The following is a 17,600-nucleotide window of genomic DNA, read 5'->3' as shown; positions in this document are numbered from 1 at the left end:
AGGAGCTGGTTTCCAGGAAGGATCTTTTCCTCCCCCCTTCCTTCGGACTGGTTTGCAGATGCCCATATCAGGCCGAGCTCCTCGAGCTTGAAGCGGTGCCCGGGGCAATGGAGGAGCCCCAGAACGTGCGGTCTGCCCTCGGACCCCTTCATCAACAGCTTCAGGTCAATCCAGGAATGCTGCCAAAGAAACATCCACCGCTTCTGTCTGTGGGAAAAATAAGGCTCAAGTGCATCTATTAAAAAAATAGTAATAGATCTCTTGATTTATAGTCTGTCAACTATCCCAGTAAAAGAAACTAGAAAAAGGCAATGTGGGGCTGTGTCCCTGCAGGATGAGAACTGCAGAAATCTTTAGCAGCTTGTTCTTCAAACTGGGAGGCAGATAATCCTGCTGGCACTGATCCTGTCACGGAGGCGTTACGAGCACAGCTTCTGTTCCTTCTGCCCCTTTCCCCCGGGCGGGGAGGAGGAGGGGGGAGCAGGACCCTAGAAGACGGGCAGCCTGGTGGAGGTCAGCGTGCAGGCATTGATGTCCTCCGTGTGGGCGGCGCGGTGCAGGGATGGTTCAGAAGCACTCCGGTTGATTTTGGGTAGAGAATGTTGCAGCAGTTCAATGGACGACAGGATCTGAGGGAAACGAGGAAAATGAAAAGGGGGCTTCTTCAACAAGTGGCTCCTCCTGTTAAGTCTAAAACCGTTTATTATATTCGTTAAGTGTGTCATTAAGAGCAAAGTCAGGCTACGTGGAGGTGCTGGGGACGCCTGCAGAACAACACTCAGAGCTTCTCAAACAGCAGAAGTTACACTTGGTTGTAACAGCAAGAAGTTATTTTTCCAAAATCTGCTGCTATTTGAACACGGCTATTTAGTAAGAAAGCACCTTCATTATCCTCACAGTGACAGAAAAATTTAAAGATTTCTTTGTAAAACACCAAAAATTGCTACATGAGTTTAATGTCCCCCAGTGGATTTTGCCTGTTCATAGTTATGGGGAAAGTCTCTTGTTTCCCTCAAAACTACACTAAAAATAAATGTAAATACAAAGATAGATCTGGTTTTTGTAGAGGATTTTTTTTGCTTATCTCTAAAGCAGGTCAGCCGCTGGAAGCTGCTCTCCCGTCAGTCTGCACACGTGGTGGTTCTTGGTGACCTCCACCATCAGAATTCCAAACTGCCCAAGGCAGCTGGGCTATCAAAAATGCACGTATGAATAAAAACAAAACCAAGAGGAGGGCTGCAATGTATAAAGCCCAAAACTTCTGCCTGTGTAGAATGTTTTGTGTGCTAATGGCTGTTTATCAAGTACTCAGAAACTTCCAGGCAGAAAAAACACACTTACTTGTGGAAAGAGAGGTCGTTCTTCCCTAACCTTCTTCAAACAGTCTGCTACAAGCCTCTTCATTGCCTTGGGGCAGTTCTTGTACAATTTACTGAGGTCAGGAGAAGCATACCCTCGGCCCACCATGAAAATAATCTGAAAAACACAGAGAAAACCAAAGCTGCAAAAGCTGCTTCATTGCTCGATCAGCTTTAGCATCCCAAAAATGACTGAATGTGCACACCAAAGGCATGTCCACACCAAATGCATGTGCAGCAACAGAGCCCTGGAGGTCTGTCCAAAACCAGGGTCCTGCTCTGTGTGTTGCAGGACCTGGCTAAATATTAATTCAGTGAGACAGTGCTCTTATTTCTTTTTCAAGTAACCTCATCTCAGAAAAAAAACAAAAACAAAGGTCAGTATAATGTTGCTAAAATAAGAGGTCAGTGTTGTTGTCCAGGAAATATTCTATCCGAAAAAAACTTTGGTGAGGGTCAAGTGTCACATGTTTTCCAACAGTAATGATTATTAAAGCTTGCATATAACTTTAATATTACAAATTAAAACTCATTGCAATATCCCAATTTGTAGATAATCTTAAAAATAAGAAAAAAACTTCCTTAGCATAAATGGCCTTTTCTATTTGGAGAACAGACAACATAAGAGGGGATGAAACTGTGCGGTTTGTCCCCATACACAAACACTACTCATTGCAGGGTCTTAATTAAAGAAAAAACAACAGAACACACAAACCACAAGCGAGGATCAGCAAAATAGAGCTCAAAAACCTCTAACAGACTTAACTTCGTGCCCTAGAACTTGCTAAGCCAGAGAAATCATTCATGGAAAGGGAGTAACTGAGGTGTCTGTCCTTCATGTGCTGCTTCGTAGCTGGTTAACTGACTGGTAAGAATACAACTTAGTAAAGACTAAATCACACAAACTAATGTTCAATATCAAAAGGTTTGACAATAACACTTTTTTTCCCACTTTGTAAATAAACAACCCAATCTTGCTGATACAAGAACAGCTTGTTTCACATCAAGGGAAAAATTTTACATAACCACAAATACATAAAATGAGGTTTTCATGACATAGCAAAAGCTTTAACCCATAAATAAATTGACAGGGCACTTAAAATGTTTCTAAAAATAGATGATTTTTTTTCCCTTTGAGTAACTGTCACTGTCAGTATTTAAATAAGTATTCAGTTACCCAGATTTAGTGAAACAAATAATGTTTTAAACGATGTCTCAAGTCTTGGTTTGCATTTGTCTTCATCTGGTGTTTCCTGAGGACAACAAAATCTTCAAAGATTTCAGAGAACGTTCCCTACCTGATCTCGGTTGTTGATGTGGGAGTACGGCAACTCTCCTGTCATTAGTTCATATAATACTATTCCATAGGAGTAGACATCTGACTGAAAACTAAACGGGTTACTATCCTGCATCCGTATCACTTCTGGTGCCTGTGGGAGGAGGAAAAAGGAAACAAATGATGAGCAATATTAACAAAACTTAGAAAGGACAAGAAAAGGGGAAAACAGTGAGCTCCACCAAAAATGAGTGAACAAAGGGTGCCTCAAAACCTCTAAGGTGTTTTACTTAAGGCCCTGGAAAAGTTCAGGCAGTGCTACTCTACATCTTATTAATAAATATCAATACAATTGAGAATAAACCAACAAGCAATGCTTTAGTTCAATGAGCATTTTATCACTAGAAAAATTATTATTCCAGTTTGCAATATTTATTGGCTTTTGTTACATTGTGCATACAACCAAGTCTGAGTCTCTCACCATCAGTTCTTAAGCAGGTATCGATGTTAAAGGGGAAAACATAAAGCTCTCATACAGACTGAATAACCTCTTGTAAAATTGATACCAAAACATTTACATGGAATGTGAAAGCTAAATGGGAAATAACTTATCATGAAGATCAGGGAAGAAATGTGAGAATGTTCTTGCATCTTTGCAAAACAAAGCAAAACTATGAAGCTTAAGAACCTGAAAGAACACTGAATGAATTTAATAAATCCAGGTATAAACCATTAAAGTATCTTTCCTGTTGACTTAGACTTTTTTTTTGCCTAATGAAGTGCCTCAGAATTACTGAGCAAAGTACCAGTTAAAGTACAACAGTGCAACAACAAAAACCCAGCAAGAAATTAGATCAGCTTTCAAGGAAATAGAATCAACATCCCCTTCTAGGTAATGACAACTCAGCAAAGATGGCCTACAAATGATTAAAACGGGAAAAAAAACCCCCCACACCCTGCACGGAGCAGAAAGGCAGGTTTTTTCCCCAGATCCATTTCATATCTATATCTATACCATTAGGTAAAATCCTAATTAATCCTAAATTAGCTTTAAATCCTTTTGATGGAAAAGATATAAAATGTACCAATAAATTGCACTCAGCAAGTCATTTTTACTTGGTTACACCTCCCCGAAGTACAGGTCACAAATGTTGCTGCATGCACGGGAGCTAAAAAATACTGCTCAGTCCACACATGGAATTTAAGTAAACTGGAATTTACTAACAAAAGCAGGTCTAGAGATACCTCAGCAATACACTTGAGTGCTGAGGACATTCTCATGCAATTTTAGCAATGCTTTTTCACCAGGTAAGAGGCTCCGTTCCACTTTTCCATTTACTTTATCAAAGTCCCACTTTTGAAGTTATGAGCTAGATTTTCTCCAGGTGATTTTTGGAAGGACCACTGTGGAATTGCCTTCCAAGTTTGGGCAGAAGCTCAACATAAAGGAATATCCTCTCAGACAAGGACGTTGCTGTACCAGAAGACACTCCAGAAGATTTCCGGCAGAACCTGAGAACTGCTATCCCAAACTGTCAGGCACCTGCAATGGTTCTGAGCAGCCCCAACAGCCACCACCACAGCTCTCTGGGGCGGGGTGAGGGGCGGCCTCACAGCAGTAGCTTGGTACATACGACATGTCTTGTCACAGCACCAAAGATGAACCGTGCCTGTTCCTGTTCCTCAGGAAGCACTCTCCATCCTCCACCCAGCCCCGTCAGGACGTGTGTGTGAGAAGGGAACTTCATTTCAACTTGTCCTACAGATAGACAAGAGTCTACCCCGCACTGACAGCACACGCTGATTCGTTTAGGCTCCAAGCTTTAAAGCAGTACTGGGCAGACCAAGCCCAGATGCACAACCGAGAGGCAGATTTAACAGCAGCAGAGTGTTTTGCTCACCATCCACAAGATCGAACCAGTGGGCTGCTCCACCTGCTGGGATCCACTCCACCTGGATTTTACAGTGGCCAGACCAAAGTCTCCTATTTTCACCGTGAGGCCTTCATGAAGAAATATATCTAAGCATTTGTTAAAGATATTCTGGCAAATCCTCCAGTAAACAATTCTCAACTTCCTGATAGGATTACAAAGTGTCTGGTTATCATGAACACAAGCCATATTATCCAAGAATATTGCTGACTTCTTTTTAAAACCTTCTACGAATTGTATCTTAACCAGAGGAACAGTAATTTTATGGTATCCATATTTACAGAGTCAACATTTAAGGCTAAACAAGAGCAGATCTTTCAGCATTTTTTGTACCTTTATCTTTATGGTTGATTAGGACAGAAACAAGCTGTTGATTAACATCAATGACTGCAGGTATTTAACTAGTGTCAAGAGACTGACACAGGGAAAAAACAGACGGCATCACAACTTAAACTAAGAAAAAATGACATGTAGAAACATCAAAATATCAAAATTCTATCTATTTTCATAAAGCTCTCTGGCAGATCTGAGATTTAACGATGATTTAACTATTTCAACTGGAAACACACACTTCTGTATGATCTGTAATCCATTTATTTAATAGATTTCTCTGTTGAGACACCAACACTTTTCTTTCTTGGGGTTATTTTAAGAAGATACCATTTTACAATTTCATTTAAGAATGTTTTAAGTTCAAAAAGATGTTCAGAAACAAACATGATAGACTCCTAGTTCTCATTTCCAGGTCAGGAGGAGTTAACTTACTTCATAAAAATGGTCACCATTATCAGGAATTGCAAACTCCTTCATACTAGAAGGATTCTTTTTCTGGCTTAAATAAAAATGGGAATTTCCTTACATTATGGAACTACTGAATTTGGTGGTGTTTTTTTTTTTTTTTTTTTTATGCTGACACTTGCAAAACATTCTTTCATAAAATGTGAACTGAAGTTATGGTTTATGCTGCCAGCTCAGTGGATGCTCTTCTCAGCCATATCAAATGCAGGCATTTTCAAAGGCAAAAGACCTCAGTTCACAACATCTTTACTCCATGTGCTTTACTAAATCTGTATTGTTGCAAAAAATTAACAGTAAAAGGCTGCCTTTCCTTGAGTTTAAATGAAGATTTTTGGCTTCATTTCTTCCAGTGATGTGAAGGTGGTTTAGATTTAGTAAAAATATGCGGAAAACAGTAGAGAAAACGCAGAGGCGTACACAGATGTCAGCAGCCACACGTGTCTTCATGTCCCGTCACAAGCACAGCTTCTTTTTTGAGTAACAGAGAACTACATAAACACCATTTCAGTAAAATAGGACACTTTTGGAGCATATCTATCACAACATTTGGTAAGCAAGTACGTATACTCCATCAAAGTCCTGGCTAAAAAGTAACTTCTTGCTCATCAACAGGCAGTTACATACAGCTGTTTTAACCCCCCAAAGCCTCCCCTAGAAGTCTGTTACCAGCAAATCTCTCCCATTACAGGGAGTAGCACTGAGTCAGGCAAGGATACTATTGGATTTCATGTCTCTGTGGATGATGTTCTTTGCATGCAGGTAGCTGTGGAAGAGAAAGCAGAAGGGCAGTTAGGGGGCTGCTCCCAGCAACCCGGCCCTTGCTCTGCCGACAGGCTCCGCGGGGCTGGTGACACCCTCCAGTGTCCCACAGCCCTGTGCCGTGTCTGTCACTCCCCGGGGCAAGGTCCTACAGCAGAGCCGGGGCTGACATGCCGGGTGACCCCACAGCCCATGGAGAGGGGAGGCAGCCCAGCAAACCCGGCGGCAGAGAGCAGGGGCAGCGGGGTCCCAGGCGGGGCACGGCCCTAGGGAACGGGCTGCTCTCCCCGGGTGCACCACGGCTGTCCATATCCTGAGGGTTACTTCTGAACTTGCAGTCACAACACGTGACACAGAATCACAGAGTGGTGGGGTTGGAAGGGACCTCTGGAGATCATCTCGTCCAAGCCCCCTGCTCCAGCAGCTCACCCACAGCACGGTGCCCAGGGTGGTGTTTATGTGGGTTTGGAATCTCTCCAGAGAAGGAAACTCCACAACATCTCTGGGCAGCCTACTCCAGCCTCTGCCACCCTCATAGGAAAGTTTTTTTTCTCCTGTTCAGATGGAGCCTCCTGGGTTCCAGTTTGTGCCCATTACCCCTTCTCCTGTCACTGGGCACCACCAAGAAGAGTCTGGCCCCATCCTCTTGACACCTGCCCTTTAGCTCTTGATCAGCGTTGATCAGATCCCCTCTGAGTCTTCTCCAGCTCAACAGCCCCAGGGCTCTCAGCCTTTCCTCAGCACAGAGATGCTCTGGGCCCCTCAGCATCATCATAGCCTCTGCTGGACTCTCCAGTCATTCCTTGTCTCTCCTGAACTGGGGAACCCAGCGCTGGACACCACGCTCCAGATGTGGCCTCAGCAGTGCAGAGTGAAGTGGCAGGAGAACCTCCCTCAACCTGCTGGCCACACTCTTCTCAATGCACTCCAGGAGACCATTGGCCTTCTTGGCCACGAGGGCCCATGGCTGGCTCATGGGGAACTTGCTGTGCACCAGCACTCCCAGGCCCTTCTCCTCAGAGCTGCTTTCCAGCAGGTGAGCCCCTCACCTGCACTGGTGCAGGGGGTTCTTCCACCCAGGGGCAGGACTCTACACTTGCCCTGGTTGAACTTCATGAGATTCCCCTCTGGTCAACTCTCCAGCCTGCCCAGGTCTTGCTGAATGGCAGCACAGCTTTGGTATGTCAGCCACTCCTCCCAGTTGTGTACCATCAGCAAACTGGCTGAGGGTCCATGCTGTCCCTTCATTGATGTCATTGATGAATGTTGAACAGGACTGACCCCTGGGGAACTCTATGAGCTACAGACCCCAACTGAGACCCTGCACTGCCTATCACAACCCTCTGAGCTCTGTCATTCAGCCCATTCCCAATCCACTCTGTCCCCAGTTTTATGCCTGGAAACCCATGCCCTGCTTTACACAACAGGAGAGCACTGTCAGCATCAGCACATCCTATGCTATGAACACTGTAACATGTTCTGAAAGAGCACTGAGGTGCTTACTGTATCAACTCGGACATCTGGAGAATGCTTCCAAAAGACATCTGTGCGTGTGAGCCCTGTGGCTGCAGGGCAGGAACAGCCACCCCCTCACCTCACAGAAGTACCCCAAGTATGAATCAGGGGTTGCCAAACATAGCAATGTTATCATAACACTGGGAAGGAAATCAACATTTAATTCTCACCCAGTGCATTGCAGTAAGCCCTCAAGCTACAGGAGGAGATAAAATACAGAAAAGCTCACTGTTCAGTGACTGGTGGTCTAGCATGAACTAACGCCAGAACCCATGGGGAAAAAAATACAAAATGAAAGTGAGAATGCAGAGCCAGTGCTGAATGAAGGCTGCACTTTAAGTTTTGGGGAAGTGAAGAGCAGCACCATTCCAAGAACAAGAGCCAGCATTGCTCATCCCACTCACTCCATTCCCTGTGCTGTCTGCCGGGCAATGTCAATGAGCTGGAACATTTGGAACTTGGTCTCTTGCACGTGCAGGTGTTTATACAGACTGCTTCCTTCACACCACTGCGTCACGATGGCCAGGTTATCTTTAGTCATGTAACCCATGAATAGCAAAATATTCACGTGCCGAGTCTTCCTAATAGCAAGGAGCAGAAAGAGAAATTAATGTGTTTATGGAAAACCTTTTCAAATTCCTTTAAAAATGCATTCTTGTCTGAAGGAATCTATTTCAGCTTTTGAGTTCAAAACCATTAGTTTCCTGCAAAATTTTTGGTAGGGGTGTGTGTGTGTGTGTGTGTGTGTGTGTGTGTAAAGTTTGTTGCTAAAAAATAAAAATCTGCCACACTTGCCAATTTATAGTTTTTAAATAAAGTCAACTGATTTTCTGCTTTTTAGTTAAAACACTTCCTTTTCCTTCCAAGGAAATTATTTAAAATTTGAAGAAAAAGTTGTCATGAAAATTCAAAGTGTTTGAAATCAGTAACATTCACACTTGTAAGTGGTATTAGATAAGGTTATTGGAATAACAGAAATCAATCTGAAAGCTGTGAAAAAAAGTGACAGCTTTAGATGGAAGACTGAATTCCAACAGGAAACTAAGAGTCATTATAAACTGTGAAGGAACTAAGAGATGAGAAGATAGTTCCTACATCCTCTAGCTGGGTCAGTTTCAAGATTATCATTAGAGAGAGGTGAACACTACAAAAACAGCATTTGAAAGCAGAAAAGAGCTATGTAGATTAGAGTATGCATTAAAAAACAAAGCAAAGAGAAATACAAAGAAAAGATGTCTGTCAGAAACACTGAAGAACCACTGAAATACTCTAAATGCTGACTGCTGCCTCACAGCTCCACAACAGTATTCTGAAGTACTGCTACATGCTCTCTTTTTTTTCAGTCTTCTCTGGAGATCTGCTTTTTGTGTCTATCAGACATAGAATATTGGATAAGATGGCATAAAGGAGAGGTGGAAGACAAATACAGTGCCTCGGAATAAGAGACTTCAGCAATGAAACTACCTGCTCACCTTAATACAGCCACTTCATTTCTGAAAGCCTGGAACTGCTCTGGGGTGGGATCTACAACCTTTAGTATCTTCACTGCTACATCTCCTGAAAATACATTTACCATGGAAGTTAATAAAAATGCAGCTTTTTTTCCCCCAAAAAAATAATGCACAGTATGCTTACAATTCCTAAGTTTGCACAGTACCTCTCTATTCATCTGTACATAGGTCAAGATCCTCCCGCAGACATATATCTCCCTTGCTATCAAGCAATTCATTTACCTGAATTCCAGTCTAATGGAAAAAGTCATTAAATGTTCACATGCTTCCACTCTATTTTTTAACAGCAGCTATGGCCAGAACTACACACATGCTTTTTGCAGGATATAAAGCTATGAAAATCTCAAATCGTTGAAAAGGAAGGTATGTTTGTGTAGCTGTATTTGCAGCACATCATTTCAAGCAGAGCCACATCAGTCTCTCAGCTTTCAAACAGGAAGTTTATACAATTAAGTTTATATACAACTAAACTATATATATGTATATACACAAATCCTTTTAAAATATAAGCTTTATTTAAACCCAAACTTTCTAGATTTAAATACTGCTAGATTTCAGGAATGGGAGGGATAAATCTCTTCAGGAATAGCAGAAAAATGTTGCACAAGGTAACTGATTTTAGTATTTCAATAGCAAAGTGTGGGGACTACACAAAGCAGAACATCTTACTACTCTTTAAGTTGATAGGTTATAAAATTTTCGTTAAAAGCTTCATTTGAATGGCTGTCAGTGTCAGTGCTTACTTTAAATTTCAGTATCTGTTAAAGGGTAATAAGACAGAGGTATATGGGATGATCCAGTGCTACCTGTTGAGAGACTGTTTCCAGGGAATGAAGCTGTAAAAACCTTTACACAGCATGCGTCCAGAAAACAGCAGAATTTAACTGATTCAAAAAAGGTACAAGAGTGGAATGAAGCCAACTGGTCTAACAGAAGTGAAAGCACTAACAAGACCCACCAACTCCTCAGTGAAAGCAATGTCACATCCATTTTAACTATGGAGGGACAGCCTTTTAGAACTTAAGAAGGGGATCAGCTTGCCTTGACACTGTCACAGGAAGGTAACAGCAGCTTAGGAAAACTAAAACTTCAACCTTAGTCTGCATGCAAAAGAAAGATTTGAGAGCTGCTAGACTGCCACACAGGCTTTTCCCCACAGTTTAAAGGCTGCTGCAACTTCACAATCATCACCTAAATTAAAATAATCCCTAGAGTGACAGATTTCTCTGCTACCAGAATTGCTAATTTTCACCTTAATATGGTCACTTTTCTGATATGAAAAATGTGTTAGCATGTCTCTAGAATATACTGATCAACTGAATACATTAGGAATATTAAATGCCCAATTAAAAAAACGAGTTGGCAACAAAGCATGGGAAGAATATGCTGGCTGGTACTTGAGTTCCAGAGCAGCCCGAGTGGAGTGCAGCAGTGTCACTGTAGGCACACTTGCTGCTTCATTCGCTGTATAGTTTGAAGTTGCAAAGAGGCACAAATCCTGAGCACATTATTATACATTTCTATCATCAACTTGAGGAAATGCAAAGTATGTCCTATTTCATCCTTGGAAAGAGAAGCACCTCTGCAGGCTGGTTCGTAACTTACACATCTCTGCTTACAGACCAGAGCTGGAGAAAACAACTGGTAGGAAGAGGAAGACATCCCCTTTCCTATCACAACCCAAACCACAGGCTGGGAAGCAGCTGGTTCCTACTGCCACTCCTGGTGATGTCCCACACAAGGCCAACAGATGGGTCACCAATGCTTCAAGTCTACTGCTATGGTCTACACCCAGACCCACTTATTGCAGGCCAAATGTTTCCAAATTCTTTTTCAATATATTCTCCATTACAATCCTCACTCCACAGACGAGATGTTTTTAACCTTACACTCTTCTCACTGAATCAGGTGCCACACTGTTTTTTAGGCTTGATGGCATTTCCCAAGCAGTTTTCTCTACAAAAACAAATACACAATAGCACTTTTTTTGTTCACCATCCATCTGAAGACAAATCAGCTTCCACCACCACCCCCCAATCACCGACACCCTAGAACTGATTACCAGGGCCAAAGGGGAAATGTGAGTGTTTACGATAGGTAGTCTTCCAACCCATTTAAACTGCCTTGGTTCTCTTTCCGCCTTTTAAATTTAGAAGCATGCTACAGGACACTACAGGATCCAAATGGGGTCTGTAACAGAAGTGGTGCAAACACGAAAATTAGTACTTAACCATCAGAACCATCTGAAAAAATATGGAAGTGCAAGACAGCTGTTGAACCAGACGTGCGCTCCTCAGAGCAAGCCTGCCCTTGACACTTCAGTTTTAATTTGGAAGCTGGGGAAGCCTACTGGGAACCCAATACAGTTGGTACTTAGTTGTACACCATCCTCCACAGATGCTCTCCAAAAGTTCACCACAAACAGCCCCTCAGAGCCAGCCACGTTGGGGAACCTAGCACCTCAAACTTCAGACCTACAGTTTCCTCCAAAGCTTGCAGCAGTTTGCCCACTTCAGTTAATCTCATTTAGCTTCAGCAAGACACTTTTTTGCTGAAAAAAAATTTTTAAAAATTTGTACCACTAGAACAGGTTGCTACAAAAAAGTCTGCAGCTTCACTCATTTGCACTGCGACCTGCCAGTTTCTTCAACATTAAATTGAAAAGACTTGCAAGAAGCAGATATTTTTAAATCTTAAGACCATACCACAAAAGATGGGTTAAAAAAAAAAAAAAAAAAAAAAGAAAGAGTAAATCAACTTTCCTGAGAAATCAGGGAAAGTATAAACCATTACCACAAATAAGGTATTGAATCTTGTCGATGCCAAGGCAGGAGACAGCTCTACAGCTATTTGCTGCACACAGCTGAGGGGTCCCTGCTAAAGAGGCAGCTCCATGTTTTTCCTGCTTAACATGCCAAAGGCCTTGATACGTGAAGAGTTGCAAATGTTTTGTTAATATACATATATTAACAAAAAATTCTCATTTGTTTAGTGAAATCTCTCTTAACCTGTTTTTCCTCTTCATTTCTCTGTTCCGTTTCACTTATATTATGAAAAACTGTTTAAATGTTCATGACTGTAACTTTCAGCATAAGAACAGTCCTTCCATTGATGTTGACAATATTTGAGCTTTAAGACATACAAGTATTCTTTAAGTATAGAGTGTGGAAGATTAAGTTTCCAGATTTCTTTCCTCAGCTTACTTTGACAATAACACTGTTTAAATTAAGGCCTGGAGGGGTTGGTGTGTGTTACTTTTTATATCACGAGCCCTGAATTTTAAAACTAGTTCTGCAGTTCTGCAGTGTGCCTCCTTTCAAAGTACTCCAGCTAACTTTGTATCATAAACTCTCATGTCAATCATTTTTTCCTTAGAAAAACTCTACAGTAAAAGCCATTTATGCGTATTTCCTTTCCCTGCCACTTTGAATGTAAGCATGCTAATAAAGCCACAGAGGTATTACAAAAAAAAAAAGTTAATATATTTTCACAGCAGGCTGTGAAATTTCCCAGCTGATTCTGCTAATGGAAAGTGAAATCTTTCCAGAAAAAAAGCTCAAATGTTGCCTCCAATGCAGCGAGCATCTAGACGGCAATTGTGCAATTCAGATTTTGGTACCTGTTCTTCATCTTAATTTCCCCATTGCCAATATTAGGAAATTAGTATTTCTCACATAGTACTTTTGGCGGTAGATAAGCATGCAGCATCACTGAAAGCAATTTTACCTTTTTCTGGATCTCTCTCATACCATATCAACATTTTGAGAAGGTGATAACGATCGTCAAGAACTTACCATGCCATTTGCCTTTGTAAACTGTTCCAAAAGAACCTGACCCTATTCTGGTAGAAAGCATGACTTCACTTGCTTCTATTTCCCAGTAGTAACTGGAATCTCTCTGTCCACGAGGCCTCTGAAACAAAAATTGACATGGCTTTCACTCCAAATATTTAATCAACTATATATACAGAGCAAGAACAAAATAACTACTTTCATATTAGTTTAAAATTGCACCAAAACCTTGAAGGTTTTGTGCTGCAGTTTGGACTTCATTTTTCTCCTTCATTTCTGCACTTGTTTAAAAAAAAAAAAAAAAAAAAAAAAACCAAAAACAAAACCACAAAAACAACACAACACCCAAACTAAACATTTTCTTGGATGGCTTGAACTGATTAAGAAGCTATCCTTAAGGTCTGCACTAAAAACTTAAACCCCGAGCTTAGATCTTACAAAGTACAAATGTTTTATAATCAATTATTTAAAGACATCTGAAATACTTAAGTGACTTACCGACTTTTTCAAAATTGCAATACTAAAATTTAGAAACTCATTTCTATATTTTAAAGGAATAAAACAAAAAGATAAGAGCAAAACAAAAAGATGAGAGCAGAATTCTCAAACATCTAAGTGGTTAACAGCTGTGAGTCCCACTAAGCAACTGCACTGTTATTTTTAAAATCTGATAAATCTTCTCAAAAAATCAAGACATTATTAATTATTATTCTAACTTTCCTTTCTTTCCCTCTGCCCCTAAGCTTAAATCAAGCCTTTGAGGGAAAACTTGCATTTTGTTAAGTCTGTTTTTCCCTGAGACACACTGAATACCTTAACCATGAAAATGACAAGCATATTTAAAAAGAATAAAAATGACACAGCACCCTTGAAGATTTCAAAAGGGAATCATAGAATCATAGGGGTTGGAAGGGACCTCGAAAGATCATCTAGTCCAACCCCCCTGCCAGAGCAGGGTCACCTAGAGTACATCACACAGGAAGGCGTCCAGGCGGGTTTTGAATGACTCCAGTGAAGGAGACTCCACAACCTCTCTGGGCAGCCTGTTCCAGTGCTCCGGCACCCTCACAGGAAAAAAATTTTTCCTGATATTCACCTTGAACCTCCTATGCTCCAATTTGCACCCGTTACCCCTTGTCCTATCACAGGTCAACACTGAAAAAAGCTTAATTCCATCTTCCTGACACTCACCCTTTACGTATTTGTAAACATTGATGAGGTCACCCATCAATCTCCTTTTCTCCAGGCTAAAGAGACCCAGCTCCCTCAGCCTTTCCTCATAAGGGAGATGCTCCACTCCCCTAATCATCTTTGTAGCCTAATCTCTGAACCTGTACTGAAAAATTATTTCACAATACTGTCTGAAATTCATTTTCAAGCCAGAACACTTTGTCCAGAGTATTTATAACACAATGCAATAGTGCTCTCCTTCCCAAGTTAGTTAAAAATATATCACCATTATATACACACAGTGCAGAACAAACCAAGATTGCCACGAGCTTTTATTACCTTTTAAGTACAGAAGTTTATTCCAACATGCCACTACTCCCAGCCTAGTTTAACATATAGCAAAAATAAATCAAATATTACAGTACTTACAATTTTGTTTTTTTCTTGCGTATTTGACGCAGGGGCTCGCTCTCTTTGGGCTGGGACTGGGGTTTTGGGCTGAGACCAGCCAGTTGGGCTCATATTGTTAGGGCTTCCCGACAGAGCAGACGGTGAGGCTTAAATATAAAACCAGAAGAAAACCAGCTCATGAACCAGAAATTAATCATAAATTATAATTTTTTTTTTTTTTTTAAACCATACCTGATTCACTATGGGTTCGAATTGCATCCTAGAACAGAGAGGACAGATAATAAAGTTAATATATGCAAGCTTAAGAAGGAACAAGCAGGAAGAGTGTCGAAATCATTCCTGACAGTTTGGGTGAAGTGTGATATAGTATTGGCCAACACCCTCCATAAGATGACAGCTTGGTTATTTCCTAGTTACAAGACCCTTATGTGCTGAAAAACATGCAATTTGTGAACTCTTACAAAACATGAAGAATATTCACAGTATATTAAAAGTTATTACTAAGAAAAAAAAAAAAAAAAAACAAAAACACAACAAATCAAAAGAGACAGAACAAGAAGAAACACCAGAAATACTCTGCATTCCCACCATGAGACTTTTGAACATGCTTGTGTCTGAGATGTGAACACAGCTCCTCTGAAGGGCCTGTAGTTCTAGGGGACAAGTGCTCAAAAAGGTCTTTTGGAAACACTTTTTAAAGCCCCTAGAATATTCCAAGTCAAAGTATATTTTGAAAGATCTGTATGGTACTATCGCAACCCAAAAATGACTGCATCTAGTGCCCTAACCCCAAACCATCTAGTTTTCAGGACACTTTCCCCCAGGTTGAGGTTTGGTGGTATCTGGAAAGCACGTTCTTGCAGAGTTCACTAGTCGGTACAGTGCGACAGCTCTCGCCTCATGCCACAGGCACTTTACAACACGATTCTACAGCCATGCACAATATCAACTCAGCTCTGACAAACATGACTTCACAGCTTTTCTCACCTGCTAGGCATTATCCCAAAGTACATACGGGAAAGGTAAAATATCCAGGTACTGTGTAAGTACAAAGCAAGAACATGCACTACAGAAATGTTAAACACTGTCAAAGTTAACAGAAGTCAATTCAAAGTTACTAACTGGTTAGTAGAATAATAAAGGTAAGATTCACAGGAGGACAGAACAAGCCTACATTCCACCATACAGTTTCAAATTCAGATTATCTTTAGTAAAGATTCATTTACGAAATAGATCATTTTAGCCAGCTAACTGCATTCTCCCAGGCTTGACTGGATGTAACAGGCAGTATTCCTGCAGAGTACCTCTCTAGCCTACACCTGAATGGGTTAAAATCTGCATAAACCACCAACAAAGGACTCCTGCAAGTTTCTCCTTTTGTCCATTTTGAGGACCACAAAAATCTTTAAAGAACCTGTATTAATCACAAGCGATGGGTTTTGTACACCAGCCTGAGAATGTCACTGCTCTACGTACACTGGCAAAGGATAACTACATTATTTTCAATTTTCTCATACTAATGTAAGCGTAATTCTTACTTAAGAAAAGTCTTTTTGAACTTCAATCCTGATGTGAATGTTTTCTTTCTTGCTTATGAATCCTACAGCAAATGAACCCAAAACAGTGTTCTTTAGGGTTGTTCTTACAACACAAATAACACCGTACACAGCGCTGTAGTCTGTTACCTTCACTTTGATTTGAAATAAAAATAGTACATCATGTTCTTAATCTAAGGGGTTTGGATGGTTATATTCAACCACATAGTTTCCAGAGGAGAAGCGCCACAATAGATGTGTTTGAGGCAGTTTTGGTTTAAAAACTGTGACAAAATAAATCTAATCCAAGTCTATTCAAATGCACACTAAATTTCATAATGGTATGGATTAATTCAGCTAAACTAAAAATGAAGCTCTTCTATTAATTTGCCTCTTTCAATTAGCATCCTTAATAGTTAAGTATAAACATGCTATAAATATTTTCATCAAATCAACTCCAGATTAAACATTTCATGTGGACACTGCCATGATTTATAAGTTATAGCAATCCTGTTAATCACAAGAAAACAAAAGGCACCAAAAATATACCTACTCTTCCCCTCAAACAAAACCGTCTGCACCAGGAACTGGGAGAAGCATTCAGGCTGTTATTCTAGGCCAACACAGTAAGAGATAAAAGAAAAGAACAGAGGAAGTATAAAAAAAAATAAAAGTTAGGATAAATGGAAGAAAAAGTAACCTGATTTGTTTGCTATATCAAATACAATTTATGAACTATTCAATGGGGTAAAATTTTTCAGTTAGTATTCCTGTTCAAACACAGAAGTATGCTAGTATCCATCCTCTGGAAAACCATTTTATTAAGTGGTCTTCCTCATGTCACACTAGGTCTCTAGTACCTTCCTTGGGGTGGGTTTAACTTTTTTTTTTTGTTGTTTTTAAAGCCTTTTGCAAAAGCAGCTATTATCTTTTAAGACATGACAGTAATTTCTGTTCCATCCCTATATTCTGAAGGGCCAGAACAGAAAGCATTTCTGTCTTTCCTGCTCTTCATCAAGTATAAAGAAAGCAACATCTTCTTCACGGCTCACCACACTACAAAGTTTGATAATCCATATTCTCTTTCTTAACTCCATTATTTTTTTGTGTTAAGATGGTCAGCCAGGCTTCTGAAGCAGTAAAATTGGCTGTGAGCCTAAGAAAACCAAAGAGAAAGGCACAAAGCTTCTAACCAGAAAATCTCTTTCCAGTGAAAAGTGCTCTTTTCATCAATACCAAAAATCCAGAAGACTTTCCCAGGACTTTTCAGAGCCCTCACACTTCACAGAAGCCCACAGACTACCAGCTGGAGACGCAGGTAAACTCGGCAGTCGAAGGCTTTTGCTGGGCCTGAAGAATTGTTCAGTTACTCCAGAGGAAAAGCCATCCACGCTCTCTCTGGAGTCCTGCAGTTCAGCACCTCCTTTCTGCAGGCCTTGCCTGTGCCCACTCTCTGATTTTGTGAAGTTTTTCACAAACCTACACAAAAAAAACCCCAATGCTTGATGCCTGACTTCAAAGAGCTGTCTTTCACTACTGCCAATC

At 40.8% G+C, this 17,600-nt stretch overlaps 1 protein-coding gene across 2 annotated transcripts in view; it reads right to left on the bottom strand.

The window, feature by feature from the left end:
* Window positions 1–179: 179 nt before the first annotated feature.
* The window catches only part of RAF1 (Raf-1 proto-oncogene, serine/threonine kinase), a 32,659-nt gene continuing 15,238 nt past the window's right edge, over window positions 180–17,600 (bottom strand). Inside the window, exons 7-17 of one of the 2 annotated variants that reach the window (XM_008937744.1) lie at window positions 16,609–16,668; window positions 14,752–14,779; window positions 14,539–14,666; window positions 12,943–13,060; window positions 9,110–9,194; window positions 8,042–8,218; window positions 6,080–6,126; window positions 4,536–4,654; window positions 2,657–2,788; window positions 1,342–1,476; window positions 180–629 (exon numbers count right to left, since the gene is read on the bottom strand). In XM_008937744.1, coding sequence (XP_008935992.1) covers window positions 489–629; window positions 1,342–1,476; window positions 2,657–2,788; window positions 4,536–4,654; window positions 6,080–6,126; window positions 8,042–8,218; window positions 9,110–9,194; window positions 12,943–13,060; window positions 14,539–14,666; window positions 14,752–14,779; window positions 16,609–16,668 — 1,170 coding nt within the window. In that variant the 3' untranslated portion in view covers window positions 180–488. The remainder of the gene's footprint in view (window positions 630–1,341; window positions 1,477–2,656; window positions 2,789–4,535; window positions 4,655–6,079; window positions 6,127–8,041; window positions 8,219–9,109; window positions 9,195–12,942; window positions 13,061–14,538; window positions 14,667–14,751; window positions 14,780–16,608; window positions 16,669–17,600) is intronic. The other variant, XM_008937745.1, reaches the window with a different exon arrangement.

Source organism: Merops nubicus, unplaced genomic scaffold (assembly GCF_000691845.1).
Source record: "Merops nubicus isolate BGI_N331 unplaced genomic scaffold, ASM69184v1 scaffold1223, whole genome shotgun sequence".
NCBI lineage: Eukaryota > Metazoa > Chordata > Aves > Coraciiformes > Meropidae > Merops > Merops nubicus.
Note: the sequence above shows the minus strand (reverse complement) of the source record. Positions and strands in the feature narration are given on the sequence as shown.